Genomic DNA, 20,546 nt, shown 5'->3' with positions numbered 1-20,546 from the left:
TAAGAAAATGAGAGAATCTCAGTTGTTACTTGGGGAAAGATCTTCTCCTCTTCTTCAACAAAAAGGAGGCTGAAGCCTACAGAGCTGAACAAGTATTTTTCATATGACAAGGTGCTCTGTGAACCAGTGATGGGAAACAGGGAATTATGAAACCCCAGTCTAGACTGAAGGAAAACAGACCTCTCTTTCGTCAGTATTTAGGTTCACCTAATAACTCCACTTGTTGAAGTCACGCTGACATCAGCCTTCACCTCCTGGGGACATGCAGCAGGGCCATGAGGTTGTCACCCCGAGCAAGAAGAGCCAGCAGGAGGGATGGAGGAGCACAGCATCACCTGCCCAGCCAGCAGGGAGGGGGGACCCCAGCAGGTTGCAGGACACCCCTCTGGTGAAGCACAAGGTCACTGTGCTGCAGCCCACGGGCACCAAGGGGCTCCATGAAACCACACCGCTCCCATCTGTGAAGCAGGACAATCCTGGCTCCCTCCCTCATGGGGAGTGACAACACAAACATGGAGCTAAAGGAGACTTTTGGGTACCACACCTCTACTACAGGACAAGAGCTAAAACCTGTTTCTTCTGAGCCGTTTCTTCCCAAGAACACTGCTGCCCTAAGGGGTTTGGGTCATTGGGAACCAACAGCCTGCTCTGCAGCTACCATGGCTCCTCTTCTTGATTGCAAAGCCAAACCTTGATGTCAAACTGGAGGAATCTCTCCCACATCAGCTGATTTCCACTGCTGCAGCTCTCTGTGGCTGAAGAAGATGGAGCTCACCACTAAAGCATTAAATAAAATAGAGGGTAACATGCAGAGGAGAGAAAAAGATTCTGACTAGCACTTCATTCAAGGCATTATGTCTCAACATGTACAATTTTTCCAGGCCATTTCCTTTAAAAACTGAAATTTTATGGGGTTTGGGGGTTTTTTTTCACATTTAATACAAACTAAGAAACATGAAACTAAAGTGCATTGATATCCAGGTATAACAACAATAGCAGAAAATAATTTTAAAGATAAATCCCAAGCACAATACTTAGTGCCAAAACACATTCAAACAAGTGGGACCCACTATTCTACCTCTAGAGCCTGAGCCTGTCAAAGAGCAAAGCTTCTGGTAACAGATATGGAGAGAAGATTTTCTTCTTTCAGTTCAGTCAAGTAGCTCATTACAATGACTAGATCACCCAGAGTTGGGAAATGCTTTAGGGCTGCAGAAACAGAAAGCTTGTTTCCTTCCTCCAGTCAACAAAAGGGGAGAGGTGAGGGTACAGAATCTACTAATACTAAATCAAAATGGCAGAAAACAATCAGTGCAATTTAAAAAATGAAAATTCATGTGCTTAAGAAAAAAGATTGTTATTTATTACATAATATCACCTGAAAATGTACCAGATAGGTTAAAAACTGTACATGAAATGGAACTTTCTTTCTTCTTAAGACCTACTTTTAATGCTCAGGTTTTGATGCTGGACACTGCACTTGCAATTACGTTTCACTGCAAAGCCAGTCATAACAACATGCAAAATTATTACCAAAAAAATCAATCATTCAGCAAATAAAGTAATTTGTTATTTGCCAAAATAAAAACCTAACTAAATCTTTATGAGACTATCCAATTACTTAAATAGATATTTGTGGACATGGTATAGATTAGCAGAGAGGAAAACTAAATTTAGGTTAAAAGCCATTTTTAGCTGCACATCAATACATTTTAATGGCCATCCAACAATGTGAATCACTCTCTCTTTAGGAAAATACCTAAAAACTACACATGCAAAAATAATACCAGAATTGATTTTGTATGGCCATTCTTCTGTTTGCCATTTAAAAACAACAACAAAAAAACCCGCACCAAAACCAAACACAGTCAAAGCATGATGCAAAGTCTGTACAAATGACAGCATTCCTTAGCAAGTGACACAGCTGAGTGAATGCTTGCAACATTTGGCCAGGCAGTGAAAGCAGCAACTCTGATGCCCATTGCTACAAGCTCCAGTTGGGACCCCATTTGTCACACACGTGAAAAGGAGTTAATGCCTCAGCAACACATTTCACATGGGTGATAATGGTAATTAGGAGACCTCTGGAAAGCATGGGTAACCCACATTTGGCTTTTAGAAACAACTGTCTCTTCCCCAAAACCAGAACACTTTTTCAAATCCTGACCTGTAATTCCAATTCTGTGTATTCCCTCAAAGTTTTCCCTTCTGGCATTTGAATCTGGGTAAATTCAGAAGCAAAGCCAATCAATCTCTTGCTAGTCCAAGCAACCTTGATATCACAAGTCTGAGTCACAGATACCAACTCTTCCTTAGCTCTCCTCTCACTAACAATTAACTAATCTTGAAATCAAGACTGCTGGGGCTGAGACTTAGAAAAGAGCCTGAAGGAGAAGTGTATTTAAGACCATCCTTCCAAGGTACAAAATTTTATATGGAAGCATCTGAATGCCTACACAGCATCAGAGCAAGCCTATGATCTTATCCCCAAAAGAAGTCTCTGTTTTGGGAAAGGTTTAGCACACAGAAAAAGCTAACTTTCCCCAGGGTAAATAGAGGGAGGTTCCCCCACACACAGGCTGTTAGTCTTAGTATCTCCCTCATGTTCATCTACCCTCTTTTTTTAAATCTATTTGCACTTTTAGCCTCCACACAACCCTGCAGCAGTGAGCTCCAAAGCTCCACAGATGGAAGAAGTACTTGTTTTAATCTTCCTGGCTAGTAAGGTCATTGCCTGCTCTTAACTATGAACTATCAGGAGCTGCTCTCCTTCCTACACTGCTGTGCAATTTTACAACTTTCTATTATATCTCCCTCAGCAGTCTCCTTTCCAAGCCAAAAAGTCCTAGGCACTGCAGCCTGTATTCCTATGGAAGCTTCCCCAGGCAACTCCACTGCACATTTCTGTATATTTTTCAGTAGTCAGAAAGGCACGCTGTAATCAGGACTGATAAACAGAACAGATTCAAACTCCAATATATAGATGATTTCTATTTTACTCCCTGTTGCTTTCCCACTATGTTTTTTTTTTTGCCTATTTCACCCCAAATCGAAAACTGAGCTCAGTTTTCCCTTTCATTCACTAACCAAACCATTTCCTAAAATATGATCCCAGGTGCCAGACCAGTTCTGGGAGGTCCATCAGCAAACAGTACTGAATATCTCAGAGAGACTCATTTCTATTAAGCAGAAAAGTTTTGCAAGTGCCCCACCCAAACCTACCAAGGAAAAACCCCTACCCCTGCACTTTCTGCCCACTTCTCCAAGCCTGCAGCCACTGCCTGTCAACATGGTTCACTTGGCTGTGCTAATTGGCTCTGCATACACTATTAATTCACTCTCTTCTCACTTTGAGGTTGTAATTTGTCCCCATTGGGAGGTAATAGAAGCCAGCACATGGTCAGTCATGGATGGCTCCGATGACTCAGCTACTGTGAGGCAGTTTGCTAGGACAGGATCTCCAGTGGACAGGAGCCCAGTGTTTACTGTGCAATGGGTGATACATATCTCAAGCCACAAGCCATGAAACATTTTACATCCCATAACCTTCTCCTGGAAGCTGCTCCCACAGACTTCCCCAGGTCCTCTTCCAGAGAGCACATTTGCTCAAGTCATGAGACATGACACAACCACTCAGTCTGCCAGCTGAGAATGGAATTCATACCCATCAACACTCCTGTTCCTGCAAGTTGGTGCCCTTCCTGGAACCCCTGGCAGCACTGAGTGCACCCTCATCCCTCTGTGAAAGCAGCCCAGCCCTTCAGTTCCTCACCTCCAGGGAGATGGTGGGCCTGCCCCTCAGGTGTGCACCCAGCATGGCACGGGCATCCAACACCTACACGTGTCCCCACCAGGCTGCCCAAGCCAGGAATGGGGCTCTGAACTGCAGGGAGCCGTTCCCATGGAGCTGGAGTGACACTGCTGGGACCAGAGCCGCCACAGGAGAAGGGCAGGGGCACAGGTGACAATGGCCTATCAGCACCACCTCCTCTGCTCTGCAGGCTTCAAGCTGCAGCCAGTCCCTTACAGTGGCGCCCACTGGAAACATCCAAGCAGCCTCCCTCTCACAGATGTGGCAGGGAAGATCCATCTACTGAGGAATGTTTTCCTCAGTAGCCTCCAGTGACAAGTGGAACCAAAAGCCTCAGCCCAGAATCTGAAGTTCCTCACACTCTACCAAAGCTCAACTTCAGCCAGGTCAGGAAATGCTTGGCTTTGCCTGTGTTTTAAAGCACAAGGCAGGGAGGAAGATGAGACCAAGTCATTCAAGAGGGAATGTGGTAAAACAACTATCTCCAGTCCTAATCCACCAGGAGAAAAAAACTGTTAGTTCTGCCATAGAGAGGGGAAATCACAATATAGACCTTATAGAAGGTCAGGAAAAGGCTCCTCAGTATTGCTGTGAATGCTGGGATCACTGCATTTGACCTCCAAGAGTACCAGCAAAGCTTCATGGGGCTCCACCAAAGATGGAAACTACCTTGATGTGAAATCCTTTTAAGAAAAAAAGGAGGAGCATAAAGGGGAAACGTGGTTTGCAGCTACAGAATGCCTTGTTGTGGCCCTACTATCTGGATAACTCCATCTCTGAATTTTAGTACTGCTATCTCTGGCACTGTTATTAGAAATTTTATTTACCTAGTAGAGCTCCAAGTTCAGATTTCCACAGAATCCCAGACCATGTAGAAAACATTCCTAGTTTCTGTTAAGATATGTTTTGGAGGATCCCACTGAGGACAATGAAAAAAATCACTTCAGCTACATTCAGTTGAAATTTGAACCATATAAAGAACCTCACTCTCTGCTTCACTTCATCAGGTTTAAGGATAGTCCTTAGTGGTTGCCAGTTGGTTTTCTCCAGAACAAACTCCTAAAATGAATAATTTACAATTTCTTGATCAGACCCTACTTGAGCTGGCTAGAAGAAGCCCAAAACAAAACCTGCAACAAAACAAACAAAAAACCCCAAGAAATCATTCATTGCCCCTATTCATAATCATATTTAATTTTAGTTTAAAATTAAACAACCCAACTCTGGATTTAATTTGGGCAGCTGTTAATAGTTAAATATGTGAAATCCAGCTGCCACATCCAAAGTACTTTTTTGGAGTTGTATTAACACATCTCTTGCAGTTACACCCAATGCTACTCTTGGCAATATATACATCTTTAAAATTATTTACAATGCTATCTATTTCTATGTGCATACATTCCATAGAACACCAACATACACTGCAGTGAGAATCTCCTCCATACCCTTTTTCTCTCCAGACTGTCTTAACCAAGACAGTCTTTGCAAACTATACAAGAACAACACGGAAGCAAAGACACTGCATGTGGTTTAACAAGGAATAACCTTTGGAAATTCATTTAGATGAAGAATCATTTATGGCTTTCCTTAACTGCTGTACCCAGCTCATTTTAGAACTTTGTAGCATTACAGCAGATGACACCATCTATCAGTGAAAAGCTTAACCCTTTTCAAAATCCTTTATTTACCAGTGCTCCAGGACATTCCACAAACAAGTTTAACTTTGGCTGGAGTTTTCTGCATTTATTTTCCTGCCAGTCGTGGCATTTTTGGGAAAAAAAAAAAAGGAAGGAAAAAAAAAAAAGAAGAAAACAAAAGCAGTCACTATAATCTAGGCTTGAGTCCCACATGTTACTAAAGAAGAAGATGAAGAGTGCAGTTCTCCTCTGTGCTTCAACAGAACACTGCCTGAAGACAACTCAGCAACATCAGAACCAGTATGGTCTAAATTTGGCATGGGTTGTAGACCTAAAAAACAACCCACACTAGCAGGAATCAATAGCACAACTCCACTGCTAAAAGCACAGAAGCTTTGGTGTCTGGTCTCTTTGCTCAGGCTGAACATATCTGGGTTTGGTTTGGCTGCTTCACCACCGCCTAGAGGAACATCCCACCCATGGGCTGCTCCAGGCAGCCTCCTTCCTTTGGGAGGCACAGGGACACACTGCAACTTAAAACTTAATTGTTGTGGCAATGCTAGCAGCTCATCATCATCCTGTCCTCACCAGGGAGTCCTCCCTTGCCAGGGAAGGAGTAACACCTGGAACAGCTGTGTATGGAACCTGCTCTGCATGCAGCTTCAGGGAGGCCTGGGAAGGGCGGTGGTCAGGGGAAGGTGGTGGGGATCACTCTGGCAGCCACACCTGGCTGCCATCCCTGCCAGGTGCTCCTGCCCTGGGCCAGGAACAGGATTGTGGCAGCAACACGTGCCAGCCTCTTCCAAAGCCGCCCTTCCATGTTTCTGTGGGCACAGAAACACCACCCTGCCCACGTGTGGCTGATCCAGACCTCAGGACACACGGAAGCTCCAAGATCTTGCTCTGACTGCTCAGCAGAAATAGGGGGCCCACACCAAAAAGCCAACAGCCAAAGAACCACCAGCACACCCCTGCCCCCAAAGCACTGTGTGATCTAAAAAGCCAGGTACAAATCAGATCATTGTCCCTGATTTCTGTAATAAACAGTTTGTTTCCATACTGCATTACAAGTACTTAGCCCTGCTACTGCCATGCATAGGAACATTTATTATTATTTTATGCTTGTTTCACAGGTAGGGAAAGCAAAAGACAAGGCAATCACTTTCAGAACAATTTCAGCACTGGCTTTTGAGCTGTTGGTACTCTGGGGATGCCCAGCTGAAGGCAATGAACTACAAAATACTCCAAAACAAACATATGCAAAAAGAACCCAAAAACAAGTTAGCCAATTTTTGGACTGTAGGTCAAAACTATATTACTGGCCAAAAACACCAGTTACCTCAGCTCTCTCCCTTTCCTGCAGTAAGCAGATTATTGGGAGAACTTTTGTCAGAAGAACTAAGAACACAAGCACTCAAGGACTCAGATAACTTTTCTAAAAGGCAGAAAGATTGCTTCTGTGTCACTGTACAAGACTTCATGTCCCTTTTATCATCATTTCTATCAGCACAGCACCGTTTAGTCACCTCCCTCCAAAAGGCACTGTGGGATGCATGCTGCAATATGCATATAAATTATCATTAAAGTATACTCTGTTTCACTGGGGCATTTCAGATTCAAGATGCTCTTTTAATGGGTTGCCTCCCAGGAAACTGACTTCACCTGTAATGACACAGTGAATGCTAATGACCACTGTTTAATTGGGGCAGTGCTAGTAAAATTTTGCTTCAGAGGGATTCAATTTACTTGGTGCCAAGGAGTTAAGTGATTAATCAGGTGTTAAATAGTACGTACTTCCAAACACTGGTCTTCTACCATTTAATCCTCCACCACTGAATTTAATGACAGCTTTGTCACTGACACTAACAGAAGGAGGATCCTCCTCCTAGTACACAAGTAAACACTAAGGAACATGCTCTGCACCGACAGATACTCAGCCTTGGCTGAGGGCAACAGGATTCTGGCCATGAGGAGCTCAGCAGTCCCTCAGCATGGGAAGCCTTCAGTGAGAGAGGGCTCTTTGCAGAAACAGCACCAACGAGGTATCAGGAGACATAACCTACCATCCAAAAAGTAAGTCAGTCAGGGGAAACAAATAAACAAATTAAGATTGAAAACTCAAACACTACACTGACTCCTAGCCCTTTGGCTTTTTCTTTCCTCTGCCTTTTTTTAAACTATTACAAAGTACATCCTCCAAGCCAAAATGAGCACTTAATGAAGCCCTTCAGCTACAGGATCCTGTGCTGAAGGGCTCCTGCAGCCACCCCACTGAGCTCAGCACGAGAGAGAGCACCTATATCCACCAAGCTTGCACCTACATAAAACCTGCACTGAAACAGTTGTGAAACCTGATTTCAGTGAGGCTCTGTGCCTCCAGTGCTGCCCACAGAAAGCACTCTCAGTCTCAGCTCAAGCATCAGCCAGGGGCACAAAGGGACCTCAGGTCCTGGTCTGCAAGACCTGAAGCAGCTGATCTGTCCCCATATCCCCAGTTTTAGCTCCCACACAACTTCACACTGGTGCCAGCACAATTGTATGGTCACATGGTGAGTCAGACTAAGCAACTGAAAGTGTCATATTTATAAAAAATAAACAAACTAAACTGTGCCCTTTGGGAGCCCTCCACTTGCCTGCTGTATTTTGAATCTCCGTATGACACCACAGTGATATTCTCAAGATATATTCACTTCAGGCAAAAACTCAAGGAGATCCTGACAATCAGAAAGCTCCAGGTGAGCTTTTAAACAGAACTTATCACCACATAGACCTTAATTAATCACAAAAATCATCATCAGTGCCTAAACTGCTAGTCCTGTCTCCCTTTGAGCTCTTGCTCCCGTGCATGTCTCTGCCAAGATGTTTACACTCCCCTGGTGCCTCAATTCTCCCATCTGTGGGAGGAGAGGTGAGGCCTTAAGGATCACTTGCCAATACTGTAATGAGTGCCAACATCGTGGCACTATTTACAACAATATAATCAGCTAACTACTGTGGCTCAGGATCAGAGGAACAGGTTTACTACCAACACAGATATTCCATCTATGAAAAAAGAGTCTGACTATCACAACCACACCAGATGCCCCTTCCCAGCTGACCTCAGAGTCAAAAGCCTTCAAGCCCTCTCAGATTGGAGTTCACCACAACCCCAAAGCCTGCCAGTCAATGCAGAGAGCATGCTGACACCCGAAGCTGCAGCAAAAACTGAGGGCCCAACCTTCATCCTCATCTCTCACCCCTGAGATTTCACCTTCTAAACCCCAGGATGAGTTCTCTCTACAGCTTTAGACCCTACGCACACACTTAACCCCCCCTGCCACAAGTGTACAGTGGGTCTGCTTGCCATGAGCCAGGCAAGCACACACCCAAGTGCTGGCAAGGTCTGGCTATCAGCAGGGTATTTTTCATCTCCCAGAGGAGTCAGCCAGCACATACTTGCTGCAAAGCAAGCACATATCAATACACAATCACACACGCATACTGATAACTACTTAACACACTCCGAGATATTACTGCAAGCTTATAATGATTAGCAGTAATAAAATGCAAACCCAAACTTCACCTCCTCAAAGTTTTCCCAAATCTGATTAGAGCACTTCTCTAACACGGCGAGATAGGAAGACTGAGCAGCTTGGGCATAAACAAAGCACCAGCCTTCACCTTCTCTGCTGAAGCTTTCCGTGCTCATCACCCCAGGTGCTGTGGCATTTACTGCCTGCACCCTTGTCCCGAATTGGAGGAGGAAGGGGAAGAAAGAACACCAACAACAAACCAAGAAAAGAACAAGAAAACAAGAAAACACACCCACCAGCACCACGGCTTCCCGTTCACAGGCTCCCAGTGAAACTTTCTGACACCCATGTAGCACAACACTCCCCTACTTTTCAGAACAAGGTAGCAAAGTTGGGGTACTCTGAGCAGCTTTTTCCCCTGCCTCAGTATCACATTCCATGCCATGAGCCAGACTGGAATACTGAAGAAACTATCAGCTACACTCACATAATCAACTACCATTTAAACAGCTCCTCTTAAATCCAGCTGCTGAACGCAATTACCTTTACCACCTGGTTTAAAAAAGTGTCCAAAAAACAACAATAGTTAGAAAAGCTGAAGGGAAAGCTACCAAGAACAGTTAGACTGGTAAAGAAATGCTTTCATTCAAAGTTCACATTTCTGACTGCAAAGTTTTAATTTTAAAATTTGAAACTGCTAAAATAGCCAGTAAGAGAGAAGCCAGTAACAGCAGTTTCTACATGTAGACAAAAGGTACATTAAAAAATAAGCTCAGATAATGATGTTTACAATCAGTCACTTCTAAAAAAAAAAAATCAGTTTTCTAGCAACTGCTGAAATGTAATGGAAATGTGGCATTTGTTAATGTCAAGACTGAAGGAAAAGTTTGTATCTCTCCAGTTAGGAAACAGATTATTTACAGTATGATTCCTTAACATACCTTAGTGACGGTGCGTAAGGACCAGTTTTACAGTTCCTAAAATCAACAAGATAGTTGTTCATCTCAGTAAGAGCAGAAGTAAGCCTCCTATTTTCAAAATGACACGTCGAAAACAAGGAAATACAGCTCATATGACACCACTTTTTCATTATATTTGTGTTCTTTGGTCCAGAGAACACATCCTACCTTTCCATGGGGTTTACCAGAAAAAAACTAGCAGCTATATCTCATTTTATATATCTTTAGGGACCCAATGAGTTAATAGAACACGTTTTGCCTGCATTAGCATTTCACCATAGAGTAACACACATACAATACCCCGTTATCCAGTTTGCCTGTCTGTGTTACGAAAAGTCAAACTAGACTCTAAGCCACGAGACTTCACGGGACACAGGCCTGATTGCATTTAACTCAGCAAGAGAAAATACACCCAGAAGTTTTCAAATTGTGTTCCCACCATACAGAATGCAAGACTCCCCCGTACGCACACGGGACAAGCAAACAAAAGAGCGTAATGCTGAATAAGTGTTTATTCCAGGCTCTTCCCCTCAGAGAGAGTCTGGAAGTCACCTCTTTCTTCTGGGCAGGGAGAGACAGTTAGTCAGGAGCAGAAGGGAGATTCCTGGCTTGCAACAAGACAAAGCGACTCCTAAATAAAAGGCAAAACCGGGGAGTGAGGGAAGGCGAGAGGAAAGCAGTGGGCTGCTAGATAGGAAGGGTCTGGACAAAAAAGGAAACTCAATTTTGTTTCCATTGTCTCAGCTTCATGCCGCCTCCACTAAAAACGATAAACTTCCCGGGCTAAGCCCTTCTTCAGCAGGCCAGGGCACGGGGAAACAAATCCCCCAGCCCCTGCCGGAGCGGGGCCGGGCGTGCAGCCCTGGCTCTCCTACCTGCCACCGGCAAGCGATGCCAGGAATCGCAACCACTAAAATAAACAGCAGTAATACGGATAAGAGGGGGAAAGATATTAAAATTCACTAAAGACAGAGAGAAGGAGACAGAGAGAAAGACCCACGACCCACTGCAGGCGGAAGCAGGAGCGGCTGCATCTCCCCGACGGCAGGAAACTTTCTACGAAGTTGCTGGCGGGGACGGCGGGCAGCCAGCCCCGCGGGAGGCCGGGCCGGGCTCCGGGGCCCCCTTAACGCTCCGTGCCGTGGGGAGCCACGCCGGCCGAGCCGGGCCCGCCGCCGTGTCCCGCCCCGGGCAGCGCAGGGCGCTGACAGCCCGCGGCACCGCGGCCGGAGCGGCGCGGGGAGCGCCCGCAAACGGGGGCACCGACCCCCGCCCACGTGAAAAACACCAGAGGGAAAACCAGTTATTTCCACCAAAATAACCCTGGGCAAACCACGGCGAAGCCCACCGCCGCGACCCGCGCTGACAGGGGCCGGGCGGGCAGAGGGACGGGGCTTTACCTTGATGCAACACTGAGCAGGAGTCTCGGACATCTCTCTTGAGGGACTCGGCGGAGCCCGACGGGGCAGGCGCGGGCGGGCAGACGGGAAGTTCTCGGGCTTTCCCCACTTTCCGCTCCTCTCCCGGCGCGGCGGCGCGGCCCGACCCGGCCCGTCCCCTCAAGGGGAAGTGGCGGCCGGGGCCGGGCGCGGCGTGGCCGGGGTGGCGCGGGGGGGTCGGGCCGCGGGGCCGGGGCCGGGGCCGCTCCTCGCTGCTGCCGCCGCCGCCGCCGCCGCCGCTCCCCGCGGGCGCGCGCGGCCGCCCGCGCCCCCCCACCCCGCGCGCGTGTGCCTTGCGCGTGCTCGCGGCTCCGCGCGAGAGGCGATGCGCGCGCGCGCGCGGGAAGAGGGGAAGAGGGCGCGGGAAGGGAAGTGGGGGGCGGGGGGGCGCGGCCCCGGTCCCCGCCGGTGTTTTCCTTCCTGGAAAAGAGAGAAACCGAAAGGCGGCAGCGGGGGCCGGGCCGGGCCGGGCACTGCGCCCCGCCCCGCGCCGCCGCTCATTGATCCGGAGTTTCGGGGCCGAAACTGACGTGGGTTCCCGGCACCCGCACCGCCCCTTAAAGGGGCCGCGCCGGCAGCGACCGCCACCGCCGGCCCAGCGCCCCCCGCCCGCGGGCGGAGCGGGCGTGCGGCTGGCTCTGGCCGGGCCCTGGGTGCGCTGCGGGCCGGCCAGGGCTGGGGGGAGGCTGGAAGGGCGCGGCCGGGCCGTGTCGCCGTAGCCAAGCCGGTGCCGTTTGACACCGCGCGGGCCCTTTAAGCGCCGAGCGGCGGTCCCGGGGCGGGCAGCGGGACGGGTGGGCCCCGGCAGCGCTGCGAGCTTTGTTCCGCCGCCGCTCGGGCAGCCCCGGCCGGGGAGCGCAGCGCGGCCGCTGTGGGCACGGGGCGTGTGTGGAGGCGCCACCGGCCCGGCCCGGTCCCCGTGCTGAGAGCCCGGTCCGGTCCGATCCGGTCCGGTGCCCGTGTTCAGAGCCCGGCCTGGCCTGGCCTGGTCCGGTCCGGTGCCCGTGTTCAGAGCCCGGCCTGGCCCAGCCCGGTCCGGTACCCGCGTTCAGATCCCGGCCTGGCCCTGCGTTCGGAGCCCGGCGCGGTTTCAGGGATGTGTCTATCACCCGCAGCGGGTAGATACAACCCCCTGCCTTGTGTGTGATTCCCATCCGCGATGGGGTCAGCGCCCGGTTCTGCCCGGCTCCTGCACGGCACAGCTCCAGCCCTCGTGATGGGAGCAAAAAGAGCGGGGAGAAAGTGAGAAACCACTTGGCCATCTCTTTGTCCAAATCTCTCTGTGATTTTACGGGCAGTTTCTGGGGTCCTGGCTGGCTTTTAGATGCACCCGCTTTATTGCAAGGGCTGAAGCTGCCTGGGAGCAGGGCCAGGGCACTGCTCTGTACCTGTAGGACTGCAAGGCAGAGCTGCCTCTGGAGTCTGCTGGAAGGATGCTGTGCACTGCCATAGGGGAGGCTCCTGTAAGTGATTTGGTGCTACCAAAAATGGCAAATGAGAGGGAATCCAACCGCGGTGCTCTCAGAGCAAGGCTTAGCTCATGTTTCATGGTGCCTGCCCTAAGCGTGGTGTGCTGGCGTGATGCAGAGCTGGTTCACCTGCATGGCAAATAGGCCAGACTGCTGTAGGCACCCCTTGGTCCATTTTGCAAACCAGGACCCGCTCTTTTCAGCCTCTTACAGCTTCATTTTGGCCTTAAACTAAATGAGGGACGGTACTATCCCCTCCCAGCCTAGCAACCAATGATCCTTTTTAAATATAGGACCAACTCAACAGTGAAGGATTCATATTTACTGTCTTCCCTCAGCACAGATAAACTGATGAAGTAGAGCTGTTGCTCTTCAAAGTCATGGAATCATCAAGGTTGGAAGGGTCTTTCCAGACCATCCAGTCCAGCTGTCAACCCAGCACTACTGTATCCCCTAAATCACTAAACTGTATCACTTGGTGTCAGATCCAGATGCCTTTTAAGCACATCCAGGGATGGGGACTCCACTGCCTCCCTGGGCAGCCCCTTCCAATGCCTGATGCACCCATACAGTGACATTTGTTTTATTTTCATATCCAATTAAAAAATCCTGAGTTTCAATTGTCTCCCAGCTGCCTTAAAAGCTTGTACAGAATCTGTTACCTGGCATGGCCCTGAATCAGATGTGTTCCATCCTACAGTACCACTGCAATCTGGTTTTCTCCACAGACATTCTGGTGAAGATGTGCATCCCAAGTTTCAGTTTTCTGCCTGGAGTTTCATCCTTTCCTTCTGGGCTCACTGATAGCTGCTCTTCCTCAGACTTTGATTTATGGCCCTTATAAATACAGGCCGTGATCCATCCCCTCAAACCTCTCAACCAGCGTGGATGGTTGCAAGTGTCTGTCCAAGACCACAACCTGATTTAGAGCTTGTAGGATGTGGGGTTATAATTATTAAAGTTTCTATGGCTTATGCTCATGAGAAGATCCCATGGGAAAGGCAGAGCTGCAGGCTGGATGGCTGGGAGTTGGTTGAGGGGTGAGAGGCCTTTATGAGTGAGGAGGGAGTCAGTTGGAAGTGAGATTGTCATGGCTGAAGGAATGTGTGGACAGTGTATGAGCAGGAGGCTGACTGGATGTGGAGAGCAGCATGGCAGCTGAGCCAGCCAATGGGTGCCTTCTTTCTGTTGAGTTTTGTTAAGTCTCAGTTTGTCAGGTTGAAATTAAAGGTATAAAAAGGGGCCAATTTTTACAATAAAGAGATCTCCTTCAGATACATAAGGGGGTCCGTGTCACTTTGTTGTGACACTGCTACAAGAGCTGTTCTCTCTCAGCTCATTCTGTTTGTTTTCTCCAATACTCCACTAAATGTGAGTTCAATGAATGGAAACTAGAAAAGGGAAGGAGAGAAATGGTGAACAAGGCCACAGCCATGACTGGAGCATCTCTTCAGCCACAAGTCAATCCCACTGAAGTTGCTGTAAGAAAGCTGGGAAGGAAATGTGGCTGCACAAAACACACCCCACCCTGTGGTGTGCCCTTGCCAACAGAAGCAGGTTTGCCTCAGCCATGCTGGCTAGGTGCTACACACTGTGACTGGAGAACACCTTTGAACCCTTTGAACAAGGAGGGCCAAACCCTGTGTCATGTGTTAGCTTTTCTGCTTGGTTCTGCCCTTGTTTCTCTGCCCTGATTTCTTGCAGCTCCTCTCATTAGTTGCATCTCTTGAGACCTCAGACTTTAAGGTACTGCCTGCTCTGGGCAGGAGAAGAAAACTGCTACCAAATCTCCTGGTGTGCAGGGTGGTCCATGGTTGCAGGACAGTTGTTCTGGTTTAAAAGGAAGAGGAAGCTGCTCGAGCTGTCAGCTCCCCCTTAGATCTGTGCCACGTGGAGATTGCACAGAGCGGAAAGGAAGTCCATTACCTCGTATTTAACCTTGAACAGGCTCCCAGTGAGTTTCTTTCCCTCTCACCTAGAGGCTACTGCTTAGCTTATCTCCAGGGAGGACCCATTAGTTAGGATTTATGATCTGGCAGAGCCACCTGTCATCAACACTCCAGCCAGAATTCCCCTAACTTTTTGTTCAGATGGATGTCAACAACACTAACACAGGCAAAAGGTACCTGTGAGGTGAGGCCAAGTTCCCACCTTGCTGAGGGCTCTCCCAGAAAGGGAGGGTGGGTGGTGTGCTGGGGGACAGCAGCAGGATGAGAAAATCAACAGACTGAAGTAGGTTTTTCTCATAGTGGTCTGAAAAATCTGGCTCTAGATTGTATTGGTATTGTATTTTCTGGCCTAAAGATTGTCCCTGAAAACAGAGCAAACCCTGAAGTAAAGGAGACAAACCACCCTTTCATTGGGACTTAATTTTTCTGTCCACAGCAGTGCATCTGCCCAGCAGCTTCCATTGATTCTCTGCCACCTGGGCCTCTTTCACAGCCATAGGACTCCCAGTGTCTTCCTACTTGCACTTGCTCAGCAGCTAAACCAGGGGTTTTTCATATATCCAAGAAAGATGTTGAAGCCTTTTTTCCAAAGGAGTTAGACACTTGACTACCTACATCGAGCTGAAAGCCAAGGTTTTCATTCTTTCTTTTGTGTGTACATTCCTTCTTGTTTTTCTGGTTTCAGCAGTGTACAGCAACGCCTCAGATGTTTGCAATAATCATTGACTTTTATTAAGGAGACTTTGTTCATTGTAGTATTTTTCCTTTCCTCTTTTTATTTTCAAACCAGTCATTACTTCCCAGTGCCCAGTTATCATTAACTCACTCTACTGCTTCTCCTCTGTTATCTTTTCCTTCCCTTTATCTTTCCCCAGCACAACTTAACTGACTCATTTAGTGCTCACTTGTTTGCCTCACTTGTATTACTAGTTTTATTTTTGTCTCCCAGTATTTGAGCAGATTTAAATGTGACTTGATGGGTCTGCTGACACTACTGGGCCTCAACAGAGATGACTCTTCCAAACTGAGGGACAGAATAACAACAAAGCACAGGAGGAGACAGGAAATTCACAGAATATGCAAGGACATGTTCATTTTAGAATGCAACTGATTTTTTAGTCTTGAGGGCTAAAGGGAAATCCATGAGGGTTCGTACACAGAGATGCTGTGGAAGGGATTCTCATTGCACATTTAGCACTGTGATTCCTTTCCCTCTTACCAAATCAGTTTCTGAAATTAAACTGTGTTTTATGGCCTTAATATGCATCAGTCATGCTGCTTGTCATCATTAGCAGTAAGACTAGCCTTCACTTCATGTTATCAGGCAAGTCAATAACATGATATCATGAACATTTCCAAGATTCAGACAGGTTTCTTGTGGTAGAAGTCCCAAATCCTTGACTTTTTAGGAATGGTTATGAAATCCAGTCTATACTGTTAGAGTGAGAATGCTATATCCACTTCAGTTGCATTCTTGCAAATTGGTTCATCTAAGATTCTAGTCTTACTTGAGATTCCATAGTCAGGCTCTATGAATAGGATTTGCACCAATATAATTATTTTGATAATAAGTTTGTTTTGCTTTGATTTGATTTGGTTTTAAGTCAAAATAGCTATATTTGTGCATTCCCCAAAGCTGCATGCACTTTGATATAAAGATACTTAGGTATACTGAGAGTTTTCTTAGGTACTCACATCACTTTCCCATTTCAGAAACTCACAACAGCCAAACTAGAAATGCAAAAATGCTGGTATGACACCTATTCATCCAGCAGCAAATATATGTAAAAGAAAATAATGCTGAACATCATTCTTGATGGTCTAAGCCACATCATCCTCACACATTGCCACATATTGTATTATTTTGAATCATTTAGTGTATTGCTTCTGTAAATAGGAGAAAAAGTTTTCTATTGCTCCAAGTGTGACTCTTGTGCTCGAGAAAGAGAAAAGGGAAATTGAGAATTGTACTGTTGTTCAAAGCAGTGCAGCATTTTCTGAGAGACAAGTTGGTGGTCGTGTTTGAGAAGTGGACTCCATTGCAGGTCCCTGTTCAGACACGTGCTGACAATGCTACTCCTGGAACACATGCTCAAGTTGTAGCACATAAAAATGAGGCAGTGAGTGGCCCTGACAAAGCTCCTGAGAGCATTGACTGCAGTGACACCAGCCTGGCAAAAGCTAAACCTGACTATCAGGTTAGTCCAAAATGCTTGGGACCACGGGCCCCTCTCATGCTGCTGTGGAACGGTCCCATGGCACCATGAGCTGGTTACAGCCAAGTCCTTTTCTACCTCTCCTACTGTTTTGGTTGCAGTGTGGTGCCACAAAGCAAAACTTCCGGGGCTAAGAGAGTAAAAGATGTAAAAGTACCCCATCCCACGTTGCTGGGCTGTGCAGCTCATGGCACAGCCTCCTTTGACTGTGCCATTTCTGTGAAAAGGCAAAGGAATACATAATCTGTATGTTTGTGTGTGTCCCTGTGTTTAAAGCCAGCTCAGCTCCCCTGACTGTGGTCTCCCTCAGAAGGAGACTGACAGGGATACCTTAAACTGGAATCTTTTGGTTCCTCAAGGGCACAGATGCAGCTTGTCCCTTCAGCTCATGCTGGCAGTGTCTCTTCCTCACTGAGGAGGAGTCAAAGAGTCAAAAGCCTTGGCCAGGTGCTGCTCCTTGCTCTGCCACTACAGAATCTTGCCCCAGCAAAATGTGTGGAAGGCCCAGCAGGCATGCAAGGACCAAGGAGTAAAAGTAGGGTACTACTGCCTTTGGCTGGAGATGGACAAGGCTGGGCAGGCTGTATCAAAGGAGGGAGAGCAGCCCCTGGGTGGAACAGGAAGGGGAAAGTCAGCAGGAGGGAGCTATAGACAAGCTGGGGTAAGAGGCTGGGCTGCACCAGGCAAAATCTCCCCACTCCTACTTTAGCAGGGCTGGTTGTTTAAATGGAATTTAAATCTCTGCAGATATGTGAGGAACTTCCTGGCATCACCAAAGACGTGCAGTGACGGGGCAGGGCTGTGCTGGCCAGGCTCAGGCATGGGCACAGCCAGAGCAGGGACCACAGAGAAAATGCTGTAAACATGGGCTCATCATGGGCTTTGCTTCTGCAAAGCACTGGTAAGTAAGGGAAAGCAGAAAAGGTTACCAAAAATAGGATTTTTGGAGGACAATTCTGCAAAGCACTAGATGCCCAGCTCCCAATTTCAGGCATCAGAAGCTATTACTTTTGTGTTTGGTTTATTCACAATCCAGAACAGTGAAGTGTGTGTCAGTATTTACAGCCTCTCGAATTCAAAATAATGAGTCAGCTGCATCTCACCTCAAAATCACAAGATTTTCAGGGGAAAATGTACTTTGGAAAATTCCTTGAATTGTATGTGTATGTATTTCATTACCTGCCTCCAGATTTTGTCTTGTAAAGTACGTATTTTCAAACTTCCCCCACAAATTCTGAATGCTAAAAAAAAGTTCTTTCTTCTCTTTCATTCCTTCTTCTTGCTTCTCTGTTATTTTTCTCTATTCCTTTTTGCCTTTCCACCTTTTGATTTCATATGTAATTAAATTATATGGACCAGAAAAATTAAGAAGCAGTAAGTTATATTATGTAACTCAAGGTAAAAGTAGAAAAATCACCAACCTATACTTTGTTACTGTGAAACATTAAAAAAAAAAAAGGAAGAAAATAGAAACTGAACGGACAGGGTTCAAATTCTGTGTCAGGTAAGTCCAAATTGATTTCTGTTTTGCAGGTCCTATGGTTGATTTTTACTTCTTCAGTTCAGTCACCTCAGCTGCAGAGGTGAGGCAAACTTCTAAAAACCCAATCCTCTCTATTAGTAATATTTTCCCAGTCCCACCCCTCCTTCCCTCCTTTTTCAGCATCATTTTCTCCACAGGGTGACAGGATTACAGCTGTCGTGCCAGTTCCAAGTTGTGCTGTGCACTCTGTCATCAATGTCATTGTAACTCTGTATCTTGCTGGCAGTAGAAGAGTGACACAAATTGTTTTCCTGCCAGATAAAAATTGTCTAGTAGATTTAATGCTCATAACCTAATGTGAGGAATAATATTGTATGAGAAACAGCAGTCAATCTGCTCATACTGGTATTGTGTCCCCTGGTATTGAGGGGAAAAATTGAGCCTGTGGAAGGCTCAGCACCTTTCTGAGCAGTTCTGCAGACTTTGGGACCAGTGCTTACAGCTGCAAAGCCAGTGGGCTTTGTGAAAACTCAAGCTTGGAAATAGAGAAGGAAATGGAAACTCAAGGCTGAGAGTTGTGTATGCTCAGCAAATGGTACAATGAGACCCTGGTAGATAAAAAAATAGCAACACAAGTACAGCTTGTTGCACAGAACTGTGATTTATCTGCTTTTATTTTCAATAGTTCCAGTGGCATCATGATGTAGGATTTTATAGCCCATTAAATCATGCCTGACATTTATGGATGTAGTTTAGAGTGCATGCATTATGGAGAGTTAGTAGCCGCTCCCTGGCTGAGCAGCAGTTTCCACTTACAGGTCCTACTCCATCCTCACATCCTAGTATACCTTGAGCTCAGATACAGACAAATACACTCCAAAGAAAAACATTTTGGTGAAGAACACAAAAGATAAACAACTTTTCTGTTCCTATTGGGTTTGGACTGTCCTAATCTGAAGTGGCCTTTTTTTCTGTAGTTGTCTCCCATTCCCAAAGGCACGTCTTGCACCCAGAAGGGTTGACTGCAGCTTCTGCAGGCACTGCACATTCTGCCACCTCCATCAGAGCAAACAACTGCCCCCTCCCAGGAAAGAGGCAGCAATCAGCCCAGGCTGCTGATGGTTTTCTTCAGTGTGTGTAGGGAGTGGCATAATTAAGACCGGAAATTTGAGCTGACCCCAATATCAGCTTGGCAGGAGGTGCTGAGGTGGGTGGACCTGCATGCCAAGGCCTGACCTGGGCTGTTACTTAGACAGTGGTGGGATAACCACTGCTGCCTGCCCAGCATGTGGTTCACTGCCCCTTCCCACCAGAGCTGTCCCTGCAGCTGCTGCCCAGGAAGGCAAAGGCTCTGTCCTGGGTTGTACCCATCAAGGCAGGCTCAGAGGGCACCCAGGAAGGAGGAGCAGGGAGGGCACCTTGAACTCCAGTCCTGTCAGCTGTAGAGGAAGGGAAGAGCAAAGCAGCTGGTGAGGTTGGAAAAGGCATTTGTGATGAGGACCAGGATTTTTGTTCAGAAGAAGCCTTGGCAGCAATTTCAGGGGGGCAGAGACAGGGAGAGAGTGATCAGATAGTGGCTGGATAGGCTGGACCTTGACTGGATGGAAATTCAGCCTCCTTGCCTGTTATCCTCACAGTCAGGGAGACTCCTCTGTGTCAGAGGATTATGGCACAGAGACCTTTGTGACCAGGAGAAAGGAAGGCTTTAGCTGCCTCTGGAAGATACTTCCCGATGCCAGAGCCTGAACTAAGTGCAGATTGCAGTGGTCACAACTACCACAGCAAGAGATAAAGTCACGTTTCACTCTTAGATACCATCTTACAAGTGGTAATTAAGCTTTTACAACATCCATGTGAGGTAAGCACACAAGAACTGCTCCTATTTTAAAGCTAGGAGAGGAGAGAGGGTGAGTGCCGTGCTGAAGGCCGGGTGCTGACTCAGTGGCACTGCCACCATCACCAACCAGGAGCTCCTGGTTCCCACCCTGGCCCAGGAACCACGGCAGCCTCCCTGCCTAGAGAAGGAAGTGAGCTGATTTTTCAAGCACTTTGATGAGGGAAGGAAGGTTAG

The 20,546-nt window shown here is 47.3% G+C and overlaps 1 protein-coding gene across 2 annotated transcripts in view; it reads right to left on the bottom strand.

The window, feature by feature from the left end:
- ETV6 (ETS variant transcription factor 6) overlaps positions 1 to 11,480 on the bottom strand; it is a 127,108-nt gene extending 115,628 nt beyond the window's left edge. For both annotated transcript variants that reach the window (XM_066550535.1, XM_066550536.1), the window contains exon 1: positions 11,320 to 11,480. In XM_066550535.1, the coding sequence (XP_066406632.1) occupies positions 11,320 to 11,352 (33 nt within the window). In that variant the 5' untranslated portion in view covers positions 11,353 to 11,480. The remainder of the gene's footprint in view (positions 1 to 11,319) is intronic.
- Between the last annotated feature and the right edge of the window lie 9,066 nt (positions 11,481 to 20,546).

Source organism: Molothrus aeneus, chromosome 5 (genome assembly GCF_037042795.1).
Source record: "Molothrus aeneus isolate 106 chromosome 5, BPBGC_Maene_1.0, whole genome shotgun sequence".
NCBI lineage: Eukaryota > Metazoa > Chordata > Aves > Passeriformes > Icteridae > Molothrus > Molothrus aeneus.
Note: the sequence above shows the minus strand (reverse complement) of the source record. Positions and strands in the feature narration are given on the sequence as shown.